The sequence below is a fragment of the Oncorhynchus masou genome, chromosome 31 (genome assembly GCF_036934945.1).
Source record: "Oncorhynchus masou masou isolate Uvic2021 chromosome 31, UVic_Omas_1.1, whole genome shotgun sequence".
NCBI lineage: Eukaryota > Metazoa > Chordata > Actinopteri > Salmoniformes > Salmonidae > Oncorhynchus > Oncorhynchus masou.
The window spans coordinates 28,657,599-28,685,355 of record NC_088242.1 but is presented as its reverse complement, the minus strand read 5'-3'; the positions used below and the strand labels follow the sequence as shown (position 1 = coordinate 28,685,355).

Sequence of the window (27,757 nt, the reverse complement as noted above, 5' to 3'; positions counted from 1 at the left end):
GTTTCAATTTGCACGTAGCTCTGGCATAAATCAAAGTCTCTCGGCTCTGCTCTGATGTGTGCACGTTGAATGGATGGAGAACAGGACAAGGCCAGAGAGGTTTGTTAGACGGAACACTGTTACACTGTGTTACACATCACATGAGCAGCAACTAGGAGAGACAGTGAGGCTATGGAACATCCCTCAGCGTGTATCATTAGGAAAACATGCACAGCACGTCTGACAAATATATAACTAGAGACACTGTGTGTGTGTGTGTGTGTGTGTGTGTGTGTGTGTGTGTGTGTGTGTGTGTGTGTGTGTGTGTGTGTGTGTGTGTGTGTGTGTGTGTGTGTGTGTGTGTGTGTGTGTGTGTGTGTGTGTGTGTGTGTGTGTGTGTGCGTGTGTGTGTGTGTGTGTGTGTGTGTGTGTGCCCCAGTCGCTGCTCTAACTGGCTGGGGCTGGTTGACATGCTGGAAGTGAATACTCCCGGGTAGTCTATCAGTGGATTTAAGAGAGCAGCTCTGGGATTTTGCCATCCCTGAGTTGCCTGCTCCTTGAGCTCAGAGTTCTGTAATGTCTTCTGCTTGTATTGTGTTGGGAAGCACTTGATGCGGAATCCATAATATACACTGAGTATACCTTCGTAATATTGAGTTCCCCTTTTGTCCTCAGAACAGCCTCAAGTCGTCGGGGCATGGACTCTACAAGGTGTCGAAAGCATTCCACAGGGATGCTGGCCCATGTTGACTCCAAAGCTTCCCACAGCTGTGTCCAGTTGGCTGGATGTCCTTTGGGTGGTGGACCATTCTTGATACACATGGGGAAACTGTTGAGCGTGAAAAACCCAGCAGTGTTGCAGTTGACACAAACCGGTGTGCCTGGCACCTACTACCATACCCCGTTGTCTTGCCTATTCACTCTCCGAATGGCACACATACACAATCCATGTCTCAAGGCTTAAAAACCCTTCTTTAACCTGTCTCCTCCCCTTCATTGATTGAAGTGGATTTACCAAGTTACATCAACAAGGGATCATAGCTTTCACCTGATTTACCTGGTCAGTCTATGTCAAGAAAAGAGCAGGTGTTCTCAATGTTTTATATACTCAGTGTATTGGCCTAATCCATAGAGTAAATAGAACAACACATCTACACTATAGAATCCATAGAAGTAGGATTCTGAATTCTCAGAAGTAGAATTCGGAATGTCGAGGTGTATGAGTGTTTAGTAGTTTGCACCATATCACGTGTCTCAAGTCTTTGATGTATTCAGTACGTATTGGAAGGGAGGAGTTGATGGATTCATGGTTAGTATATTTGTCATAACACGTGAGCTACATCTGGTGAACTGTAAAGTATTTGAGAATCCTCTTTTCTCAGATATCTTAATCTTTCTTGGCGTTTGTGGCCAGACATACGCAAGCTCTTAGTGCTGGGTATTCTAGTTATTTTCTGTTGAATTTTCGCATAAGTGGTCCTGGCCTGGGACATCCTTCACTGTTTTGCTGTGTAGAGTGTTGATGAAACACCCCGGCCCAATTCCTCTGGTGATTGATGCCTATGAAGCCCATAGAGCTAAACAGTGTTGAAGGAGGGGAATACTAGAAGCTGCAGCTGCATTGTTAGATAGATCACAGACATAGTAGCTTCTGTGTTGCTGCCTCATGTCATGTCCATCACAGGTACATACTCAACCACTTTACAAACAGGTGAGGAAATCAGTTTGACAATTGATTGTTTTATTTGTATTTTCGGGTTCTGAAATGGTGTACACACTATGATGAGAAAAAAAAGCCTTTGATTTTATTGTCATGTCTTCCAGAGCACGTTCTACGCTCTCCGTCTCTATTTTCCCCTCGCATCATAACATAGCCTCACTTACACACTGTATTTAAGTTAGTGCAGGTAGTGACAAAGACATCCTCTCTACTGATATACACCCAAACAGTTATTTTTTCCACCCTGTGCCTGTTTATTTAAAACATCTGACCTGTGAACTCTCCCCAGCAGTTTACATTTGTAATCTGCCATAAGTTACCGAAGGGGTGTGTATGTATCAGCTGTCAGACACATTGCCTTTTAGGAGCCCACTAGACTAAACCACCAGTGGTCATAAAAAAGGTAAAAGTTAACAAAAATGCTTGGTTTGTGTAATATCTTTCCAAATGAATAAGCTACGTAATCCTTTGTTGAATGACCTCAAATAAGTCTGAGATTTAGGAGAATGAGGGGAGATGGTAGGTTGGCGCTGTTGTGGATTGAATGCAGAGATTGTTTCTAGAGTTGTTTATTTGCGTACAGCACATCACTGAGAACTGATTTAGAGAATGGAGACAGTTTCAGTTTGTTTCTGTCACCATGTAAAGATCTGAATCCTGAGCTGAATCAAATTTGCTTTGACAGAAAAACCCACATATATTTAAGAAAATATTGTCTTTGATTTACCGTTAAGCAATAATCATTGCTGCCTTTCCAATGTTGTTGCTGGGTAATACACTACCGGTCAAAAGTTTTAGAACACCTACTCATTCAAGGGTTTTTCTTTCTTTTTACTATATTCTACATTGTATAGACATCAAAACTATGAAATAACACATATGGAATCATGTATTCAAAAAACAAATAAAAATAGATTTTATTAGATTCTTCAAATAGCCACCCTTTTCCTTAAAGACTTTGCTTTGCACACTCTTGGCATTCTCTCAACCAGCTGCAGGAGCTAGTCACCTGGAATGCATTTAAATTAACAGGTGTGCCTTCTTAAAAGTTAATTTGTGTAATTTCTTTCCTTCTTAATGCGTTTGAGCTAATCAGTTGTGTTGTAAGAAGGTAGGGGGGTCTACAGAAGATAGCCCTATTTGGGAAAAGACCAAGTCCATATTATGACAAGAACAGCTCAAATAAGCAAAGAGAAATGACAGTTAAGACATGAAGGTCAGTCAATCTGGAAAATGTCAAGAACTTTTAAAGTTTCTTCAAATGCAGTCGCAAAAACCATCAAGCGCTGTGATGAAACTGGCTCTCATGAGGACCGCCACAGAAATGGAAGACCCAGAGTTACCTCTGCTGCAGAGGATAATTTCAATTACCAGCCTCAGAAATTGCAGCCCAAATAAATTCTTCACAGAGTTCAAGCAACAGACACATCTCAACATCAACTGTTCAGAGGAGACTGTGTGAATCAGACCTTCATGGTCGAATTTCTGCAAAGAAACCACTACTAAAGGACACCAATAAGAAGAAGAGACTTGCTTGGGCCAAGAAACATGAGCAATGGACATTATAACAGTGGAAATGTGTCCTTTGGTTTGGAGTCCAAATTGGAGATTTTTGGTTCCAACTCGGGTGTCTTTGTGAGATGCCGTGTGGGTGAACGGATGATCTCCATATGTGTATTTTCACCGTAAAGCATGGAGGAGGAGGTTTTATGGTGTGGGGGTGCTTTGCTGGTGGCACTGTCTGTGATTTATTTAGAATTCAAGGCACACTTAAAAAGCATTGCTGCCACAGCATTCTACAGCGATACACCATCCCATCTGGTTTGGGCTTAGTGGGAGTATCATTTGGTTTTCAACAGGATAATGACCCAACACACCTCCAGGCTGTGTAAGGGATATTTTACCAAGAAGGCGAGTGATGGAGTGCTGCATTAGATGACCTGGTCGCCACAATCCCCCGACCTCAACCCAATTGAGATGGTTTGAGATGAGTTGGACCACAGAGTGAAGGAAAAGCAGCCAATGTGGGAACTCCTTCAAGACTGTTGGAGAAGCATTCCAGGTGAAGCTGGTTGAGAGAATGCCAAGAGTCTGCAAAGCTGTCATCAAGGCAAAGGGTGGTTAATTGAATAATCTCAAATATAAAATATATTTTGATTTGTTTGACACTTTTTTGGTTCCTACATGATTCCATATGTGTTATTTCATAGTGTTGACGTCTTCACTATTATTCTACAATTTAGAAAATAGAATAAATAATGAAGAAAATGTTTGACAGGTATTGTATCTACAATGGAGACTTGCAGTAAAGTGAAGGCATTTATTTTCTCGCAACATCCTAAAATCATAGCTAGATATCAATGAAACAAGCAGGAAATACATATTTGGTTCACACGTCCAGTCATCACCTACTTGAACTTTTTCATTTTGCTAAGCTTCTATAACGCTGTAATCATTTATAAACCCCCCAAAATGGGAGGAAAGAAAAAGAGAGACCGTTTTTCCCCTGGATAGTTCTTCAGAAGCCTCCTGTCGGTGTGTTTACTCTTCGGGAGAAGGGCTTGGTTTTCAGATCTGGAGTCTGCAGTCTTTTACAACATTATCTTGTCCGTCACTTGACAATTGACTGCTGTAACTGCAATCCCCGCTTAGCAATACTCCTGTTATATTTTCCATTCGAACACGCTGAGGGGTCACCAGAGCGGGCTGCCTGTGTTAGCCAAAGCCAGATGGGCTTTTCCTATAAACAAGTGTACAGGCGGTATTTATACAGTCCGTGGCACCTGACGCCATAACACTCACGACACTCTGTTTAGTGGCCAGTGTTGCCATAAGTCACTTTGGAAAATTAAGTAAATATTTTCAACATGGTCCATGCCATTGTTTATTATAGAATGGCAAAAGTTCTAAATCTTGCCAAATCCTCTGTTAAAAAATCATTTAATAACAACTTGTCGGAGCTGCAAAGCGAGGCGTACATAGAACCAGTACCTTTTCATTAGTCCAAAGTCTATTTACTTTCAAACAAATCCTGAAACACCATCTTTTTTTAACATTCTTTCTCTCTCGAGCACGTGGAAGGGCTCCGGTTGTAGTCGTCTATTACACAAATCACAGACTATGACAATGTTGGCTGCTAACATTGGATTCTACAGTTTGAGACCACAGTTTGGGATAAAAACATGCCTGCGCCTTGCCAGGGGGCACTGTATCGAGTTAAAGCCAAAGAATGACATAATTCATAACATAGAATGAGAAGGTGAACTCCAATGTGAATGCATTCTATGTCTATGTTTGAAACAGTGTATGTCACCACTCATTGATACACGCTCACATGTCATCCTCATGTTACCCATCATGCTGCTGGATTCGAGCTCCTTCATCCTCTCCTTCTTCATTAGCTCTATGGATTGTCCAGCAGGAAGCATTAGGTCACGTTAGACATTGTAAGACCACAGGGAAACACTCTGAGAATACACACCATTTTAGTAGGAGAGGGCAATATGCTACTTACTGATACTTACTGTAAAGCTCCACTGGGGCCTAATTTATATTTAGGGAAAGCCACAAACATGGACCAGAGTAATGTATTTCTTTCAGACTCCGTTAAGTGTTCGAAGTAAATACGTCACGGTAGAGCAAAGTCTGAAGCAGTTAAATGTAGAATTAGCTCAGGATAAGATGCCATACAACTGCTACATTTAGAATAATTTAGCAGATAATAGTATCAACAGCAGCTTACAATAGGTGCATCCAAATAACACAGTTAAAAAATATGAGCACATACCTCAAGCATCACAGTTTGTCAGCCAGCAACTATCATAGTACCATAATAGAATATGATAAGCAACAAAGATATGCTTATTAGCTTCAACAGAGAATCCCTCTATTAATTCCTCAGTAAATTCCCAATCAGGAAGTCCTGGCTTAACCCCAATATAAATAAATGTAGCCAGCCAGCCAGTCAGCCCTCAGCCCAGCTGGTGGTCCAACAGGGGGAAGAACAGAAATAAGAAAAGAGAGAGTGTGAGAGAATCAGGAAAGATACAAAAGGAAAGAAAACATTCCTGGAGAAACTACTCAAATTAATAATTTGTCAGTGAGCGGACCCAGAAACTGATAGAGAGGATTTGGAGGATATCTTAGATGTATGAAGCGCTTTCTGTAAGATGACATTGGAAACTATGTTCAACTCAGGGCCTTTGTGGGGCCTTTGCGCGAATGCTTAAAATAATCACACAAAAAAAAATTCACGGACTAAAAGTCAGATTTACCCCAAATGTGGTCTTTTGACTTATCACAATAGTCTGTAAATAGTTTGATGAAATAGTGTTGATGCATTCAAAGATGGCCACACAATACCAGTAGAGGCACATTAGCACATAAGCTAATATATTAAAATATGCAAAAAATCCTTTCAAAATCGTCTTCTCATGAGCCAAAGTACCAAATGACACCAAATGTGGAATGAAAGCCCATGCTACATTTATTTATTTAAATATATATTTCTTTCACCTTTATTTAACCAGGTAGGTCAGTTGAAAACAAGTTCTCAATTACAACTGCGACCTGGCCAAGATAAAGCAAAGCAGTGCGACAAAAACAACACAGAGTTACATATAGGATAAACAAATGTTCAGTCAATAACACAATAGAAAATCTTTATACAGCGTGTGCAAATGAAGTAAGGAGGTAAGGCAATAAATAGGTCATAGTGGCGAAGTAATTAAAATTTAGCAATTAAGACTGGAGTGATAGATGTGCAGATGAGGATGTGCAAGTAGAAATCTTGATGTGCAAAAGATCAGAAAAACAAAAACAAAAAACAAATATGGGGATGAAGTAGGTAGTTGGTTGGATGCGCTATTTACAGATGGGCTGTGTACAGCTGTAGCGATCGGTGAGCTGCTCTGACAGCCGATGCTTGAAGTTAGTTCCAGTCATTGGCAGCAGAGAACTGGAAGGAAAGGCAGCCAAACGAGTTGTTGGCTTTGGGGATGACCAGTGAAATATACCTGCTGGAGCACGTTCTACGGGTGGGTGTTGCTATGGTGAGCAGTGAGCTGAGATAAGGCTGAGCTTTACCTGGCAAAGACTTATAGATGACCTGGAGCCAGTGGGTTTGGCGACGAATATGTAGCGAGGACCAGCCAACGAGAGCATACAGGTCGCAGTGGTGGGTAGTATATGGGGCTTTGGTGACAAAATGGATGGCACTGTGATAGACTGCATCCAATTTGCTGAGTAGAGTGTTGGAGGCTATTTTGTAAATGACATCGCTGAAGTCAAGGATCGGCAGGATAGTCAGTTTTACGAGAGTATGTTTGGCAGCATGAGTGTAGGTGGCTTTGTTGCGAAATAGGAAGCAGATTCTAGATGTCATTTTGGATCGGAGATGCTTAATGAGTCTGGAATTAGAGTTTACAGTCTAACCAGACACCTAGGTATTTATAGTTGTCCACATATTCTAAGTCAGATCCGTCCAGAGTAGTGATGCAAGGCGGGCGGGCAGGTGTGGGCAGTGATCGGTTGAAGTGCATGCATTTAGTTTTACTAGTGTTTAAGAGCAGTTAGAGGCCACGGAAGGAGTGTTGTAGGGCATTGAAGCTCCTTTGGAGGTTTCTTAACAGTGTCCAAAGAAGGGACAGATGTATCCAGAATGGTATCATCTGCGTAGAGGTGGATCAAAGAATCACCCGCAGCAAGAGCGACATCATTGATATATACAGAGAAAATAGTCTGCCTGAGAATTGAACCTTGTGGCACCCTCATAGAGACTGCCAGAGGTCTGGACAACAGGCCTTCCAATTTGACACACTGAACTCTGTCTGAGAAGTAGTTGGTGAACCAGGCGAGGCAGTCATTAGAGAAACCAAGGCTGTTGAGTCTGCCGATAAGAATTAGGTGATTGACAGAGTCGTAAGCCTTGGCCAGGTTAATGAAGACGGCTGCACAGTACTGTTTTTTTATTGATGGTGGTTATGATATCGTTGAGAACCTTGAGCGTGGCTGAGGTGCACCCATGACCAGCTCGGAAACCGGGTTGTATAGCGGAGAAGGTAAGGTGGGATTTGAGATGGTTGGTGATTTGTTTGTTCACTTGGCTTTCGAAGACTTTTGAAAGACAGGGCATGATGGATATAGGTCTGTAACAGTTTGGGTCTAGAGTGTCTCTCCCTTTGAAGAGGGGGATGACCGCAGCCGCTTTCCAATCTTTAGGAATCTCAGCCGATACGAAAGAGAGGTTTGCAGACTAGTAATAGGGGTTGCGACAATGGTGGCGGATAATTTTAGGAAGAGAGGGTCCAGATTGTCTAGCCCAGCTGATTTGTAGGGATCCAGATTCTGCAGCTCTTTAAGGACATCAGCTGTCTGGATTTGGGTGAAGGGGGAGCGGGGGGAGGGGTTATGGGGCTTGGGCCAGTTGCTGCAGGGGGTGCTGAGCTGTTGGCTGGGGTTGGGGTAGCCAGGTGGAAAGCGTGGCCAGCCGTAGAGAAGTGGATTTATTGGTGGTGACAGTGTTTCCTAGCCTCAGTGCAGCGGGAAGCTGAGAGGATCCTTTGCTTTCCTAACTGAATGTGTATATTGGTTCCTGACTTCCCTGAAAAGTTGCATATCGCGGGGACTATTTGAAGCTAGTGCAGTGCGCCACAGGATGTTTTTGTGCTGGTCAAGGGCAGTCAAGTCTGGAGTGAACAAAGGGTTATGTCTGTTCTTAGTTCAAGACCTGTCTTGAGAAAAGCTAAGGGATGGTCATAAAATGACAAATCAAAAATGAGATGTGTCCATTTAAACCACAGTGGCCTATCAACTTGTCAGTGCTGTCATGCACGCCCCCAACATGAACCACACTGAATTTGGTATTGACATCTCAAAAAACAAGGAAATATTAACAACTCATTATTTGCGTATTTAATCCTAATCCTCAAAATCATCTGCAATAATCTTCTCGTCATGAACCATATGTCAGATTCACTCCAAATTGTGTATTTAGACAGTCTGTAATGGTTTTGAGAAAGAAACGGTTGCTGCATTCAAATCTTGTTGCACTGTACCTACAGATGCATATTAGCACATACTATATACCGATACTATCAAAATACTTTAAAAATATTATTCTCATGAACCATCAAGTCAGATTGACTTCAGATTTGGTATATACAGTTGAAACCAGAAGTTTATATACACTTAAATTGGAGTCATTAAAACTTGTTTTTCAACCACTCCACAAATTTCTTGTTGACCAACTATAGTTTTGGCAAGTCAGTTATGACATCTACTGTGTGCATGATACAAGTCATTTTTCTAACAATTGTTTACAAACAGATTATTTCACTGTCTTTCACTTATAATCCACTGTATCACAATTCCAGTGGGTCAGAAGTTTACATACACTAAGTTGACTGTGCCTTTAAACAGCTTGTAAAATTCCAGAAAATGATGTCAAGGCTTTAGAAGCTTCTGATAGGCTAATTGACATCATTTGAGTCAATTGGAGGTGTACCTGTAAATGTATTTCAAGGCCTACCTTCAAACTCAATGCCTCTTTGCTTGACTTCATGCGAAAATCAAAAGAAATCAGCCAAGACATCAGAATTCTTCAGACCTCCACATGTCTGGTTTGTCCTTGGGTACAATTTCCAAATGCCTGAAGGTACCACGTTCATCTGTACAAACAATAGTACGCAAGTATAAACACCATGGGACCACTCAGCCGTCATACCGCTCAGGAGGAGATGCGTTCTGTCTCCTAGAGATGAACGTACCTTGGTGTGAAAAGTGCAAATCAATCCCAGAACAAAGCAAAGGACCTTGTGAAGATGCTGGAGGAAACAGGTACTAAAGCACCTATATCCACAGTAAAACAAGTCCTATATCGACATAACCTGAAAGGCCACTCAACAAGGAAGAAGCCACTGCTCCAAAACCGCCATAAAAAAGCCAGACTACAGTTTGCAACTGCACATCGGGCAAAGATCGTACTTTTTGGAGAAATGTCCTCTGGTCTGATGAAACAAAAATAGGCCATATTTACCATCGCTATGTTTGGAGGAAAAAGGGGGAGGCTTGCAAGCCAAAAAACACCACCCCAACCGTGACGCACGGGGGTGGCAGCATCATGTTGTGGGGATGCTTTGCTGCAGGAGACACTGGTGCACTTCATAAAATAGATGGAAAATTATGTGGATATTTTGAAGCAACATCTCAAGACATCAGTCAGGAAGTTAAAGCTTGGTCGCAAATGGGTCTTCCAAATGGACAATGACCCCAAGCATACTTCCAAAGTTGTGGCAAAATGGCTTAAGAACAACAAAGTCAAGGTATTAGAGTGGCCATCACAAAGCCCTAACCTCAATCCTATAGAAAATGTGCGGGCAGAACTGAAAAAGTGTGTGCGAGAAAGGATGCCTACAAACCTGAATCAGTTACACCAGCTGTCAGGAGGAATGAGCCAAAATGTACCCAACTTATTGTGTGACGCTTGTGGAAGGCAACCCAAAACATTTGACCCAAGTTAAATAATTTAAAGGAAATGCTACCAAATACTAATTGAGTGTATGTAAACTTCTGACCCACAGGGAATGTGATGAAATAAATAAAAGCTGAAATAAATCATTCTCTACTATTATTCTGACATTTCACATTCTTAAAATAAAGTGGTGATCCTAACTGACCTAAGACAGAGAATGTTTACTTGGATTAAATGTCAGGAATTGTGAAAAACTGAGTTTAAATGTATTTGGCTAACGGGTATGTAATCTTCTGACTTCAACTGTAAGTATTCAGACCGTTTACTCAGTACTTTGTTGAAGGACCTTTGGCAGCGATTACAGCACAGTCTTCTTGGGTATGACGTTACAAGCTTTGCACACCTGTATTTGGGGAGTTTCACACATTCTTCTCTAGAGGTCATCTCTAGCTCTGTCAGAATGGATGGGGAGAGTTGCTGCACAGCTATTTACAGGTCTCTCCAGAGATGTTCAATTGGGTTCAAGTCCGGGCTCTTGCTAGGCCACTCAAGGTCAATAAGAGACACTCCTACATTGTCTTTCACGTGTGCTTAGGGTCGTTGTCATGTTGGAAGGTGAACCTTTGCCCCAGTCTGAGGTCCTGAGCGCTCTGGAGCAGGTTTTCATCAAGGATCTCTCTGTACTTTGCTCTGTTCATCTTTGCCTCGATGCTGACTAGTCTCCCAGTGCCTGCAGCTGAAAGACATGCCCAACTCATGGTGCTGCTACCACCATGCTTCACCGTGGGGATGGTGCCAGGTTTCCTCCAGACTTGATGTTTGGCATTCAGGCCAAATTGTTCAATCTTGGTTTCATTAGACCCGAGAATCTTATTTCTCATGGTTTGAGAGTCGTTCTGAGAGTCCAACTGGGCTGTCTATTACTGAGGATTGGCTTCTGTCTGGCCATTCTACCATAAAGGCCTGATTGGTGGAGTGCTGCAGAGATGGTTGTTCTTTTGGAAGTTTCTCCCATCTCCACAGAGGAACTCTAGAGCTCTGTCAGAGTGACCATCGTGTTCTTGGTCACCTCCCTGACCAATGCCCTTCTCCCCCGGTGGTCAGCTCTAGGAAGAGTCTTGGTGGTTCCAAACTTCTTTGATTTAAGAGTGATGAAGGCCACTGTGTTATTGGGGATCTTCAATGCTGCAGACATTTTTTTCTACTCTTCCCCAGATCTTTCCTTCAACCTCATGGTTTTGGTTTTTGCTCTGACATGCACTGTCAACTGTGGGACCTTATATAGACAGATGTGTGCCTTTCCAAATCATGTCCAATCAATTGAATTTACCACAAGTGGACTCCAATCAAGTTGTAGAAACATCTCAAGGGTGATCCATGGAAACAGGATGCACCTGAGCTCAGTGCACCTGAGTGTCATGGCAAGGGGTCTGACTACTTATGTAAACAAGGTATTTCTGTTTTTGATTTTTAATACATTTGCAAAAATTCGCTTCGTCATTTTGGGATATTTTGTGTAGATTAATGATGAAAAAATGTAATTGAATCCATTTTAGAATTAGGCTGTAACACAACAAATGTGGAAAAAGTGAAGGGATGTGTCACGACTTCTGCCGAAGCCGGTCCCTCTCCTTGTTCGGGAGGCGTTCGGCGGTCGACGTCACTGTTCTTCTAGCCATCGCTGATCCACTTTTCATTTTCCATTAGTTTTGTCTTTGTTTTCTACACACCTGGTTTTCATTCCCCAATTACATGTTCGTGTATTTAACCCTCTGTTTTCCCCATGTTTTTGTGCGTGATTGTTTCAATGTTCATTTCGGTTCATGATGGCTGGTTTTTTGACGGGTGCTGTTTTCACCCGTGCATAATATTTACCGTTTGTGTTTGTTCTCATGTGCCTTTATTTTTGAATAAATGACTTTGCTCACTCATTTTGCTCTCCTGCGCCTGACTTCATGCACCAGCTACACTCACCGACTGACAGAATCTGAATACTTTCTGACTGTACTGAATATGGGGGATACAACGATTTTGCTGTGAAGAGACAGAATCATTAGATCATTTGTTTTGGTACTGTCCATATGTAGCTTGTTTTTCGTCACAGGTTCAGGAATGGCTGATAAATTGCAACATTTAGCTGAAGGTAACTCTGCAAAGAGCACTGTTGGGTGATTTAAAAAAAACATAGTCAATCGATCAATAATATAATAATACTCTGAGCAACAACAGACAAAAATATCTTTAATTTACAATCTGTAGAAAGTATGGGAATAGAAAGGTTCAGGACTTTTGTGAAACATCATAGCGCAGTTAAAAAATATATGGTAAATAGAAAACAAGATATTTAAAAAATATATATTTCACCTTTATTTAACCAGGTAGGCTAGTTGAGAACAAGTTCTCATTTACAACTGCGACCTGGCCAAGATAAAGCAAAGCAGTGTGAACAGACAGCAACACAGAGTTACACATGGAGTAATCAATAAACAAGTCAATAACACAGTAGAATTTTTTTTTTTTTACGAAAAATAGTCTATATACATTGTGTGCAAAAGACATGGGGAGGTAGGTGAATAATTACAATGTAGCAGATGAACACTGGAGTGATAAATGGTCAGATGGTCATGTGCAGGTAGAGATAGATAGACGGGAGGGGTTGAGTGGCACTGAAGGGTGGGACTAAAATAAGATCATCACCGATCTCCAGACTTGAACCCCATTGAAAACCTCTCGAATGTGATCAAGAGGAAGATGGATGGTCACAAGCCATCATACAAAGCCGAGCTGCTTGAATTTTTGCACCAGGAGTAGCACAAGGTCACCTAACATCAATATGAAAAACTGGGGGAGAGCACGCCAAGATGCATGAAAGCTGTGATTGAAAATCTCCGTTATTCCACCAAATATTGATTTCTGAACTCTTCCTTTCTTTGCATTATCCGAGGTCTGGCAACACTGCATCTTTTTTGTTATTTTGACCAGTTGTCATTTTCTGCAAATAAATGCTCTAAATGACAATATTTTAGGGGGAATTTGGGAGAAATGTTGTCAGTAGTTTATAGAATAGTTAATTTTACCTAAACACATACCTACAAATAGTTAAACCAGAGAAACGTATAATTTTGCAGTGGTCTCTCAATTTTTTCCAAAGCTGTATATTTACCAAAAAATATATATGCGATATTGAAAATGATGCAGACAATTACATTGATGGAAGCCTCAATCTATCTGCAATATTAAAGCTGATCTTTCCAAAAAAAAAATGCAGGCACTGAAAATGGGAAAGTGAAACCTAACCTAATGACAATAACATCTACTTTGACCGCACAAACAAACAGTGTCACTAATGCTTTACGGCATAATATATTTCTAAAATAACCATCACAGTCACTGAAACGTGAAACGTGGCACAGATGACACAGATACCCAATGACGGGAGACTCGCATTACTCCTCAATCTGTTTTTCATTAGAGAGAGTGGAAGATAACACATCCAGGGGTCTACTCCCAAACTAAGGGAATTGATAAGGTCAGGAGAAGAGGGGGGAAACGGCACCATGTCTATTGACAAGACAGTGACTTATTCTTCACGACTATCTGTTAGCCATTAGAAAGGAAGATAACACACAGGTCGTCCCCCCGCACTGAAGGGGAAAAATAGGAGGCCCTCTTTACACCTAGATGGACGTCTACATTTCAGACTTGTTTCTTACCTCTGATTGTTCTGTAACTCAGGTCTCCGGTCACTCTAAGCGTCCAGATAACATCAGACAATAAAGTAAAAGTATTTTGATGAGGGGGTCTCTTGGTGGCTTGAGCCACTTAACCACATCGTGCACTTCACTCCCACCTTACCCTGGACCTATTGGCTGGGCACGTATCTAGAGTTGAGCTCAGAACATAGAATTAGAACTCATCCTAGTTCTACAACTACTTTGGAGCTTTTCCAATGTTTCATCACATTGACTGTAGGAGAGTGGGGTAAGCAGAGCCACTCTAGTTTCTAGGTTACCAAACACAACATGTAGAATTTGGAGAAAGTGGTAAGCAAGTTAGGTAAAAAAATACAAAAAAATACAAAAAATAACACATTTCTACCAGGATTCATGATGATTGTATCTAAACCAGGGTAGATCATTTTAATATTGTTCTATATATAAGCGTCAATTTGAGGTCCTAAACCTGGCATGAAAGTGCATCCTTGTAGCTGTGTGGGCTAATATAGTCTAATGTTTCATCTTGGGGTAAGTTGAGCCAATGTTTGAGCCAATTGCAAGTTGAGCAAATTGAAGTGTTTTCTTTCCAGGCATAATGCAAAGCATTACCGCTGGGGTATGAGGTAACAACAGGGCCTGGCCTATGTTAAAAGTATCTTAAAAGTGTGTTAGGTGTTAACCCTTTACACTTATACCTGTATACAGGTTACAAAGTGCAGATTTGGGCACTAATAAATTGGAACGTAGTGGCTGGACAGTAACATGCTATACATGACGTTAGAGCTCTGGCTCTGCGCTTCACAGCAACGTTTGGGGTTTAGACTGACAGGCATTCTGAACTTGTGAACCACATGTGACAAGAAGTTGCCCCCGTCCCTCCCGGCAATTGGGTAAGAGGACTCTATGTATTTTGAAAGATGAGACGTTGAGGATTATAGTAAAAAACCGCTGTGATGTCGTACAAGCAAGCCATAAAAACGAATGTTATATACAGAGTCAATGTTGATGGTCACTATGTTTTATGGACAGTTACAAGATGACATGGCATCATACCCTGGGTTGTTCTGAACAGAATGAGTCTGTTAGTTGTACAGTTACAAGATGACATGGCGTCATACCCTGGGTTGTTCTGAACAGAATGAGTCTGTTAGTTGTACAGTTACAAGATGACATGGCTTCATACCCTGGGTTGTTCTGAACAGAATGAGTCTGTTAGTTGTACAGTTACAAGATGACATGGCGTCATACCCTGGGTTGTTCTGAACAGAATGAGTCTGTTAGTTGTACAGTTACATGATGACATGGCGTCATACCCTGGGTTGTTCTGAACAGAATGAGTCTGTTAGTTGTACAGTTACAAGATGACATTGCGTCATACCCTGGGTTGTTCTGAACAGAATGAGTCTGTTAGTTGTACAGTTACAAGATGACATGGCTTCATACCCTGGGTTGTTCTGAACAGAATGAGTCTGTTAGTTGTACAGTTACAAGATGACATGGCGTCATACCCTGGGTTGTTCTGAACAGAATGAGTCTGTTAGTTGTACAGTTACAAGATGACATGGCGTCATACCCTGGGTTGTTCTGAACAGAATGAGTCTGTTAGTTGTACAGTTACATGATGACATGGCGTCATACCCTGGGTTGTTCTGAACAGAATGAGTCTGTTAGTTGTACAGTTACAAGATGACATGGCGTCATACCCTGGGTTGTTCTGAACAGAATGAGTCTGTTAGTTGTACAGTTACAAGATGACATGGCGTCATACCCTGGGTTGTTCTGAACAGAATGAGTCTGTTAGTTGTACAGTTACAAGATGACATGGTGTCATACCCTGGGTTGTTCTGAACAGAATGAGTCTGTTAGTTGTACAGTTACAAGATGACATGGTATCATACCCTGGGTTGTTCTGAACAGAATGAGTCTGTTAGTTGTACAGTTACAAGATGACATGGCGTCATACCTTGGGTTGTTCTGAACAGAATGAGCCTGTTAGTTGTACAGTTACAAGATGACATGGCATCATACCCTGGGTTGTTCTGAACAGAATGAGCCTGTTAGTTGTACAGTTACAAGATGACATGGCGTCATACCCTGGGTTGTTCTGAACAGAATGAGCCTGTTAGTTGTACAGTTACAAGATGACATGGCATCATACCCTGGGTTGTTCTGAACAGAATGAGCCTGTTAGTTGTACAGTTACAAGATGACATGGCGTCATACCCTGGGTTGTTCTGAACAGAATGAGTCTGTTAGTTGTACAGTTACAAGATGACATGGCATCATACCTTGGGTTGTTCTGAACAGAATGAGCCTGTTAGTTGTACAGTTACAAGATGACATGGCATCATACCCTGGGTTGTTCTGAACAGAATGAGCCTGTTAGTTGAACAGTTACAAGATGACATGCGTCATACCCTGGGTTGTTCTGAACAGAATGAGCCTGTTAGTTGTACAGTTACAAGATGACATGGCATCATACCCTGGGTTGTTCTGAACAGAATGAGTCTGTTAGTTGTACAGTTACAAGATGACATGGCATCATACCCTGGGTTGTTCTGAACAGAATGAGCCTGTTAGTTGTACAGTTACAAGATGACATGGCATCATACCCTGGGTTGTTCTGAACAGAATGAGCCTGTTAGTTGTACAGTTACAAGATGACATGGCGTCATACCCTGGGTTGTTCTGAACAGAATGAGCCGACGTTTGTTTATTGTGAAGAACCATTTGCCGCACACGCACCTGAATGTACTTATAAGTCTGTTTCTCTGAATTGCCTTATGAAAGCCTAACACTGTTAGATTGTATCATATAGTTTAGCTAGTCATATTGGCAATAGAACAAGCTTTCAAATCATGCTCTCCAGATTGCGATTTATAATGGACCGTTTGTTGACTGCGTAAACAACAGCAGTAAATGTGTGATTGCAGGGTTGTGTTTCAAATGAAAGAACTACACGTGTGCTTGGTGTAGTTCCTAAACGGCACAGCTAGGAAAACAAAACAAAAAAGTACTTTATATTTGAAGACACTTCTTTAATTGAAAGGACTTAGGAAATGTTCACACTCTGGAGAGGTGTGTGTCCACTTGGAGTCACCAGTCAGTCATCTCACTCAAACCCTTGTCGTTTTTTTGTCTTATGTTGCACCTACCCCACATCTTCCAGGAATATTGTTTTGATCATGTTACTGAATGTATCCAGAAAAAAGTACAGTAAATGTAAAATGCACGAAAAAAATAACAGCAGTTGGCTTCCATCCAATTGGCATCAGATTTTCATGCGATTATTCTAAATCTGCATGAAGAAAATATGATCATTTTCCCACCAGGGGTGTGTTTCCACCAAACAGATTAAAGTCAGTGAGTGATGATGTATTGCACACAGCATTTATAAAATTGTACTGAAACTTCCTGTTTCCGTGACAGCTGTCATAAAAAATTTTTTTTTTACGGTATGACATTACCAGCATTAAAAAAATGGTGGATGGAAACATGGTTAGAGTAATGTTTGGATTCAGTCTTGTGTCAGGTGAACTGTTGTGTACCCACCTTTTGTCTAATCATTTTCCCATTATCTCCTAACTGTTCCCTTTCAATTTCTACTAGTGCGGAGCGATTAGTGTTTTTCTTGTTCGGTTTCGGTGTGATTGTAAAAACAATAATCATGTTCTTTTTCGATTTCTGTGTAGATAGAAAATTGTATATATTAAATGCATTATTATATAATGACATTTCAAAGCCAAAAATAGTGAACATTGAATTGTTAAAACATTGAAAATATTCTATTCTCTCTGTCAGGTCCATATTGGGTAGACACAAATAGAAAAATAGAAATTACTATTAAACAATACAATTTTTTAGTGAAATATTTATTTGTTTTTATTAGATGCCTTTATTACTTCTCATTCCTTAAAGTCATCATCTCATCTCTGCTCAGGCAGTAGCAGCCAAACAGCCAGACAACGTTATCCCTGTACTCCCCATACTGTTCTGTCTTTAGCTAAGCTAGCTGCAAAACTGTCTGACAAAATCATTTTACTAGTTCTTCAAAGAAGATAAGACATCATTTCACGAACTGTCTCTGTCCCTTTCTCTCATCGTTGTGGACATTCCTCTCTCTTGCAGTTTGTATCCATCTAACCTATTATAGCAGGCGTAAAAAGTCTTTGCCTGAGCCGGAAAAAATGGCTCAATGGATTATTGTCACAGTAGGTAATTATCATGTTCTGGGCTGTACTAGTTTGAATATTTGCTTAGTGAAACCTACAATTCCCTTCAGCCCAGCGTCTCACATAGTTCTTGAGTTGATTTCTCTCGTGATTTGAATGATTCGATTTCTCTCTAGAGAAACGGTGAGTTGGGCTCACAACAAAAACTAACTCAATGGAATTGAACCGACTGAGCGATTAACCAAAATGTCAGTTAATCGCTCAGCACTCATTTCTACCATGGTTTCGCATTTTCATTTTTTTTTAGCCCTATCCATAAAGGCCAATTCCCAAAGTGTAAAGGGTTAAAAGGCAAAAAGGCGATTGTGTTGAATTGCGTTTGGAAAATAATGATAGACATGGTTTTAAAAAGGTAGTGGTCATATTTCATCCAGAACAGACAGTAGGCGGCTTAATTTACCCTGTCCTGAAGCCAAGAGACCACTTTATTTGGACAAGCTATGTTTTCAAAACTGTCATGTTTACATTAATTCAGATTATTTCCAGGGATACACAACATCCTGAAATAGATGTAGATATCTTTGTTAAAAAGAATACTATGTTTCCCTTGATGGAGTGATGCTGGATGTAACAATGGCTCATTTTACCCACCCCTCTCCCCTACCACCTAAAACGTATTGACTGAGGGAACAACATTTTTTACATAAGAAATGTTTAGTTCTCATCCTATAGCTGAGCCATGTAGGCCACACAGGACACCAGTCCCAGCCATCCCAGCCTTTATTAGGCTGTCACTGTTACATAAAATGGCCAGGGTGGGCTTCCTCGGTCAATGGCGATGGGTGGGCTTTCAACCTCCGGCCCATCAGTTAAGACCTCATTAAAGAAGTGCACGAAGGCATTTTTTCTCTGTTCTGCTGTTTTAGGGAGGATAATTTACTGTAAGTGTTGTCTTATTTCTGAGGTAAATGCTGGGCTTTGTTATTGTTTCCCCCTAGCTCGTGTTTATGTACCGTACACAAGCCCCCTTTTTTGTCTGCTCAACGAACGCTACACGTATCTGTGGGACGAGATACGGTATCTGTCTTACCACACAGATAAGTGTGTTTCCGATGGGCTCTCCTCTCCCTCACAGGGCTGTTTGGTCAAGTCTTGGTGAATGGCTGTGGCGTAAAAGTTTATTTCAATCATAGTGCAGTATTGTTAACAAGTGTGGAAAGGATTTAGTTGGGACCATTAGTTGAACTTGTAAAGTGTTATTGGCAGAGAAGCAGAACCAAGCATTACACTTGTTTAATTCCTTTCAAATATGTTTTCATGATACATTTACACTATTGTTTTCTTTTGAATGGATTATTTCATTATTCAAAAGATTTTTCATAGTTTTCACCCTCCAATCTTGGCCTTTACTTACTGAACACTCTAACCCGGCAGACCAGCCGACGTAGCCTAGCTTTTTGATACCTCTGCTATTTTTATGAGGCATCACATATGAGGGAATGATTGTCCTCTAAGCATCAGAGTGGTTCTCCAAACAGAGCTTATTAAAGAAAACACTGATGTATGTTTGTGGTGGCCTGTGAGGCCTCTCAGTGGATGATGATGTACGGGGCCCAGACAGAACAGCACAGAAGACTTGGCTAGTCTACGGACGAGAGTGAGGGGCCTCGTTTTTCACCTCGACACGTTGTGGGGGCTCTCAAAGCTCCTGAATCTGGAGAGTGTGGTGTGTTTAATATTTGCACAGAGGGGGAAGAAGGTCTGCTCTTTGTAAATTCTGTAAATTAAGAAGTTGGCTGCTGTGGCGGTGGAGGGTGGATGGCGAGAGAAGCAGGACGTGTCCGTGGGCTTAAGCACTGTAAACAAACAGACGCATGCAGCATGCTGGTCGCTGTGCCGACTCCAGTCTCAGCAGGCTCAGGTGGTTTCTAAACCAAAGACAATACTAAACGCTGTAGGGCTGTTGGAACGGCACACACTAACATAATGGTTTAGAACCACAGGGTTTAGAACCACAGCGTCATTCAAAATGTGAAGGCGTAGATTTCTCGTTGTGTGACGTTTATCTATGGCGTGTATTTCTCGTCTTGTAACGTCAGTTGGATATGAATTGACCAGTTGTTGTTTTTAACCAGGAGTTGACAGACGCTGAGGCAGCAACAATATGCAGCACGGTGACCTCTGTGTTATTATGACATCAACCTATGGAGTCGTGACAGGATGTGTCCTCTCTTTCTCTGACAGGGGGACCCCCAGTAAAGGAGTCATCCAGAGGGGAACACAGCGTTGCAGTGTGCGACATGAATGCAGTGAAAACTACTGAGCTGTCTGTCCACAGTAAGGAAAACAGGCAAAGTCCTGGACACCTAAAGACTAAAGAGGACGAGGAGGACCCCTGGGACAGGAAGGACCCCAGTAACCACACAACCAGGAAGCATCCCTCAACCATTGGGGGAAAGAATGGTGAGTTTCAATAATATTAGTTATAATTCTAATTAAATGAAGATGTAAACAGGACTAACATTTGTGACCGACCGGCTTGATTCGCTCTTATGTAGCAACATTTGAAATGTTGAAATGTTGTTTGTTACATTGCATACAAGTAGACTTCATACACTACAGTTTTGGAACAATGGGAAAGTAATTCTGCTTTGAAAGTTAATAAACTTGTTACCTCAGCTTTTGAGAAAATGGCCCTTGAATGCTTTGGCACACCTACAGGTGTGTCTTTCTCTACACCCATTGTTCACACACTCTTATGCTTTAGCCCCAAACATCTCCTTAAGGATTCACATGTGAGGCCATGTACTAAACAACCAAAGAGTTCAAGACTAAAGGCTGGTTTATACTATGGTTGTGTTCGTAAATTTAATCTGGAGTGCTAGAACATGCTCTGGGTGATTGTAAACTCAATTCGTAAACGCACACTGGATGCTCTGGCCGAGGAGTAGGGTTGATCCGAGCGTTCTGCCCTAACAACAGCAGTCAAGCACCAAAGCTAGCTGGTTAACGTTGGCTAGCTTGCTAGCTACTTCCTGACACAAATGAGAGAACACCTCACTCTGACCATTTTACTCCCCCTAGCAGAGCTGGTTAGGCTGTTTTTATGTTATCCAGAGCGTTGGTGACTGCAACTGTGCTGCTGGCAACTATTTAATGATGCTTTTTTTGGCAATGTTTACTGACACCGGCCATATTCAACGGGTGTTCAACGTTCGTAAATTCGTAATTTAATCTGTGCTCGGAAATCGGAGTCGATAGCCAGAGTAAATTTACCAGAAACGTCTATCGAGAGTTGTCTCAGTGACATCATGAACATTCTATTGAAATGGACATAGTGGAGTCTTTTCTTTAGACATGTAGCTAGCTAGCTAGCTAAACAATGAACCATAATCCCAACTCATAATGTAACTACCCTGCATGAATCTGCAAGTAGCTAACCAACCAGGTTCAATGTTAGCTAGCTAACATTAGGCTACAACTAGCGATGCAAATGGCTCTGAGATACGAATAATATTGCTACACAGATCATGTAAAGATAGATATATTTTGTACCTTTATTTAACTAGGCAAGTCAGTTAAGAACAAATTCTTATTTTCAATGACGGCCTAGGAACCGTGGGTTAACTGCCTTGCTCAGGGGCAGAACGAGAGATTTTTACCTTGTCAGCTCGGGCATTCGATCGAAGTCCAACGCTCTAACCACTAGGCTAACTGCCGCCCCCAATGATACTAACGATAGTGATCAGCAGATTGATTGGATTGGCTGAATCAATCACACAAGATAACAAATTCTATCTAGATTTTCGTAAATCTATGAGCAAAAATTATTTTAGTGATTTTCTTTTGTAACTTAAAGTTACATACAGGCCTCTTTTAAAGTAAATCACTTATATTTTCTACCAACATACATACCAGATAAATAGGTAAGTATGTACGGTGAGTCCCTGCCAAGTTCCTTCCCGCGCCAGATAAAACAAGATTGTTTGAACATTTTATTAAAGCCACCTGATGATTAATCTGCGATGAAATATCTGTACGCTCTGCTTTTCAACTTCACAGCCCTAATCAAACCAGCTTAAATGCCACTGGCATCACAAGGGTCTGAAGATGAAAGTATTTGAGGAATCCAGTGATATAAACGTGTATTTTTAGAATGATGTATCCCCCTGGACTCCCTGCGAAACGAAGGAACGACGCTGAGAGAAATACAGCCTCTTCCCACTTCACTCCTCCTCAAGCCCACTCCTCTCCTCTCTTCTCCTCACTTCTTTTCCATGATGTCATGTGTGGCTAAAAGTAATGGAAGAGACAGACAAACATAAACTGGAATCTCCTCAACTTTTAGCCATTCATTTTTTTCTCCTCTCTCTCTCTCGCTCTCTTCCGTCTTCTTCTTTCAAATCAGTCCTGAGACAGATAGAGAGGGCGAGAGAGTGGAGAAAAAAAACAACAGTAAAATGCCTCAGGATCTTGACCACGTCTCCCAGTGCTCTTGCCAAAGACTTGACGACAGAGTCCAAATATAAAGTAACGATAAGGCTGATTTGGTCTCGAAGTCGCCTTTTTAATTTACGCAACTATGTAATGGTGATACGATAAACCAAATGTCTGGTTTCTAAGGCTCGTTGTAAATGAACACTTTGTAAATGTCTGCAGGGAAAATACAGTTAAGAAGTGAAATGTGAGTCCAGTTTTACAGGAGTTAGATCCCAACAAGAAAACGGTTACAGTGACCGTCTAGGATTTTATTGCAGTCCGCAGCCGCCCTCACACCTCTTTAACAGCAGCAAGCCGCGGAAACACGCGATACACACCTCCCTCAGCAAGCACCACTGGGACACGCACAGCACTCACGCTCTGTCTGTGTGTGTGTGTGTGTGTGTGTGTGTGTGTGTGTGTGTGTGTGTGTGTGTGTGTGTGTGTGTGTGTGTGTGTGTGTGTGTGTGTGTGTGTGTGTGTGTTAACATAAACCCAGCAGTGTCTCAAACTTGGCCTCTAGCCAGACGGTCATGTTCTTAGTCGGCATCTAATCATGAGAACTCTCCTCTTCTCTCTCGGGGTGAATGAATGCTTCTCACGTGTGATTCTGGCAGTCGTTATAACCTTGTAACTCCTAAACACAGCATCACATATGACCACCCTAGTCGGTTAAAGTAGAAAAGTACAGCCTGCAAAAACGTGATTTAATCAGTGTTATGATTGTGAAGGGGGAAACTTTAATGTAGACTTGTAATATGTTGTTTAAAGGTCAATATGCAGCATTATTAATTTCAAAGTATCTCTGCCGGGTTTAACATAAAAAATACTTTGAATTGACTTGTTGTATCTTGTATCTTGTTTATATCGTGATTTAGAGTTGAAAAAAGGGCTAGATCTCTTGCCAAGTCATACCAAGTCTTTTAAGGTGTTGAAAGAGTCCACAGGATGGCATCGTTCACACAAGTTTGGCAACAGATGCCTATACCCTCCCATTGTAGCTCATAGGGCATCTTTCACTGCAATGAAATAACACAGAAATCTTCCTCCTCCACTACTCAGTATGGAAGACGTGACTCAGTCAGAGGACTTTATGGGTGCCCCTTGATAGTCTTAAGTGGTTTCCTCTCCTTGTCTCCTTTCCTCTATCCTGCACTGGCATAAAAAAGCTGGACAGCAAGTTCCTAATGCATCCAGATCCATAACGTCCAAATCAATGCAGGTGAAGGAGAGGAAAGAAGGAAATGAAGCAACAATTGCACTATTGATGTACACACTCCAAGTCAGATGTTCTCATGTAACCCCTTAAACGTCAGATTACCTTCTCAAGAGCAGGTTGATTCACATGATCGATTACTCCCATCACGTGAGACTTGAAACACTTCAACCAAGAACTGACTTCCTGAAATTTAGATTGAAGAGTCCAATAGTGATATCCTTTTATTTATGGGATAGGTATTTCCAGAGTACAAGCCTCATAAACTTGCAATCAAATCTCACTGGCCCCACATCAAAGATCTTGATTGGGTAGCGTTCCGGTTACCGATTTGTAAGGTGGTTCAATGCGAGTGTAATTCTTCACAGGGTTTTCAAGTGAAAACAAACCCACAGCTTTACCTGATAGAAATCTGGAAAAAAATACTATTTTCGTTTGGTGAAACGAGGGAGGAGGAGATGAGGAGGAGGAAGGAGGAGAGGTCTGAGGGAAAAAGGTTGTTTGGCACGTCTGGGTTCTCCGACACCTGCAGTGGAGAACCATATTGTTTCAATCTGGGTTCCGTGGCACGCCGCACCTTCTTCTCCCTGCATGCCTTGCTTTCATGTGGATTCCATGGTGATTTGGTGAGGATTATTGGTCCACGGATGGGGGATTACACCCATCTGGAACAGATTGGTCTATGAAGTGAGCGGAGATGATCACTTGATCACTGGGATAATTGGGATCCTGGGTCAGGTCAGTTAAGTGGACCCACACACCGTTTTCACACTAATGATAAGAGGACTGATTAATGAAATGTCATCATGAGTACATTGATGCTCTCCTCATATCATCCACCTGGTGAATGGCTATGTTGCCAAACAAATGTATGTCGAAAAAACTGTAATTGTAACTAATGTATAGGATAGTGTTCACGCCAGAGATCTGAAGACAGGGTTACAGCAGTAATGCTTCAGTGGATATGGTAATGTTCTGTTCTAAGCATTTGTTTACTTCTTGGCATCTTACAAAAAGAGCTTTCTACACAATTGCCAAAAGCTATATCTCAGATGTGAAAATAAAAACACAATAACAGCTAGGGCCCAGCATTGTCTCATTAGGCAACAGGTGGAATGTGTGCCGATGTACTTTCCTCTGCTGTTGTTTTAAGCTCTTAATTCAACCGTGAAATTACTCAGATGTTCATTCATCATCGGACCGCTGCTCAGCTCCGAATGGAGAAAGGCTCGAAGACGATGGAGGATTAGTTGATGGATCGGGCATTTCGCAGGGCAAATATTACCTCAGTTCGCAAGACCAGTCGTAAACACATTTATTATTAGTTAAATGCGTGGTGAAAATCACCCTGAATGGGAGAACAGAAAATAAATAATTGTATCTGAGCGACATACGGTATAAAACCTGAGAGGCCAGGAGAACCTGTTTGTAGTGCCGACTGACCCTGGGCTGGTTGGTAATTGGTTTCACATTGTGCTTGTATTACAGTAAAACCTTATTGAAACGTATACTAGCAGGGACCTCTGAGCTCAGCCATATAAATACGGCATCGTTACCTTTGTTGCAAAAATGTTCTGTATTATGCCAAGAGTTCTGCCTGCATGTTGACTGGACATCGATAGTTGACGTTTTGTTGTAAGCTATGAAATATTTGGCTCCCCCTTCGCCAAGTCTATGCTCACCTAGCTGGAATGTACAGTTGAAGTTGGTTTGCAGCTAATATAAATAAGGGGCACTGACTGCAGTTGTAGTAGAGAGAGAGAGAGAGAGAGAGAGAGAGAGAGAGAGAGAGAGAGAGAGAGCAGACCCTCTCTGGAGTAGATTTAACTCTTCGTCATTCATTCCCTCATACTTGACCTTGAGGACACGTCATCATTTTGACATGTACTATGGTTCATTCTGAATGTATTTCAAGTGGATGAGGTGGCACTAGTAGTGGCGCGTCTGCCGTCTATCTCCAACAGTTAATTAACGACGTGAGATGATGTCACAGATTGAATCCTTAACCATGAGTCCTTGTGGTGGACCAGCTGCTCTTCTGCCACTCATACCTCTCAAGGAGTCAATTCCGTGGTATCAGGATCCGTTGAAGAGATGGGCCAACTATACAGTACTATTGAGACATGGTCTCTTGGCTGGACTGAAACCAATCTGAATTGTCATATTTTCTGTCATGAATCTAGTACAAACGATTAGCAGTATTGTGTGACAACACAATGATTGTCTATACTAATGATTGTCTCTCTGGCTTGACGTGGACAGAAGAAGCAGTGTGGCCTGGATTGCTTTTGAGAGTAGCATCTAAAGAAGGCAGACGTTTTACGTGCCCCCAACCGATAGTTTTTCTGTTTGTAAATTTGCCTTGTTTGTAACTTATTGTTTAACTTATTTTGTACATAATGTTGTCTCTACCGTCTCTTATGACCGAAAATAACTTCTGGACGTCAGGACTGAGATTACTCACCACGGACTGGTAGAATCCTTTTTTTCCTTTATCGAGTCTGACGAGCCTGATGCAAACGATACACTGCTTTCTCGGGAACAGGCCCAGATACCCGTGATTTGCGTGAAGAGGAGGTGGAGAAAAAGGGGACGGGGGGAGGCTGCCTTCTGAAAATGTGTATGCAATCGAATAAACCCACACTTCCTTCCATTCTGCTAGCAAACGTGCAATCTTTGGACAATAAATTAGATGACCTACGCGGAAGATTAAACTACCAACGAGACATTCAAAACTGTAATATCTTATGCTTCACAGAGTTGTGGCTGAATGACGACACTGTCAACATACAGCTGGCTGGTTATACACTGCACCGGCAAGATAGAACAGCGGCGTCTGGTAAGACAAGGGGCGGTGGATTATGTATTTTTGTAAATAACAGCTTATTTTTTTGTTCACCCTTATTTAACCAGGTAAGCTAGTTGAGAACAAGTTCTCATTTACAACTGCGACCTGGTCAAGATAAAGCAAAGCAGTGCGACACAAACAACAACACAGAGTTACACATGGAATAAGCAAGCGTACAGTCAATAACGCAATAGAAAAGTCTATATACAGTGTGTGCAAAATGGCTTGAGGAGGTAGGCAATAAATAGGCCATAGTAGGGAAGTAATTACAATTTAGCAGATTAACACTGGAGTGACAAATGAGCAGATGATGATGTGCAAGTAGAGGTGTGCAAAAGAGCTGAAAAGTAAATAAAAACATTATGGGGATGAGGTATGTAGATTGGGTGGGCTGTTTACAGATGGACTATGTACAGCTGCAGCGATTGGTTAGCTGCTCAGACCGCTGATGTTTAAAGTTAGTGAGGCAAATATAAGTCTCCACATTCAGCGATTTTTGCAATTTGTTCCAGTCATTGGCAGCAAAGAACTGGAAGAAAAGGCGACCAAAGAAGGTGTTGGCTTTGGGGATGACCAGTGAGATATACCTGCTGGAGCGCGTGCTACGGGTGGGTGTTGTTATCGTGACCAGTGAGCTGAGATAAGGCGGAGCTTTACCTAGCATAGACTTATAGATGACCTGGAGCCAGTGGGTCTGGCGACGAATATGTAGCGAGAGCCAGCCGACTAGAGCATACAGGTCGCAGTGGTGGGTGGTATAAGGGGCTTTGGTGTCAATACGGATGGCACTGTGATAGACTGCATCCAGTTTGCTGAGTAGAGTGTTGCAAGCTATTTTGTAGATGACACATCGCCAAAGTCGAGGATAGTCAGTTTTACGAGGGTAAGTTTGGCGGCGTGAGTGAAGGAGGCTTTTTTGCAAAATAGAAAGCCGATTCTAGATTTGATTTTGGATTGGAGATTTTTAATATGAGTCTGGAAGGAGAGTTTACAGTCTAGCCAGACACCTAGGTATTTGTAGTTGTCCACATGTTCTAGGTCAGAACCATCCAGGGTAGTGATGCCAGTCGGGCGGGTGAGTGCGGGCAGCGAACGGTTGAAAAGTATGCATTTGGTTTTACTAGTGTTTAAGAGCAGTTGGAGGCCACGGAAAGAGT

At 41.7% G+C, this 27,757-nt stretch overlaps 1 protein-coding gene across 6 annotated transcripts in view; it reads left to right on the top strand.

Moving 5' to 3' along the window:
* Positions 1 to 27,757, top strand: part of myocd (myocardin) — a 149,259-nt gene that overhangs the window by 72,184 nt on the left and 49,318 nt on the right. For all 6 annotated transcript variants that reach the window (XM_064950622.1, XM_064950621.1, XM_064950626.1 and 3 more), the window contains one exon: positions 20,302 to 20,520. In XM_064950622.1, coding sequence (XP_064806694.1) covers positions 20,302 to 20,520 — 219 coding nt within the window. The remainder of the gene's footprint in view (positions 1 to 20,301; positions 20,521 to 27,757) is intronic.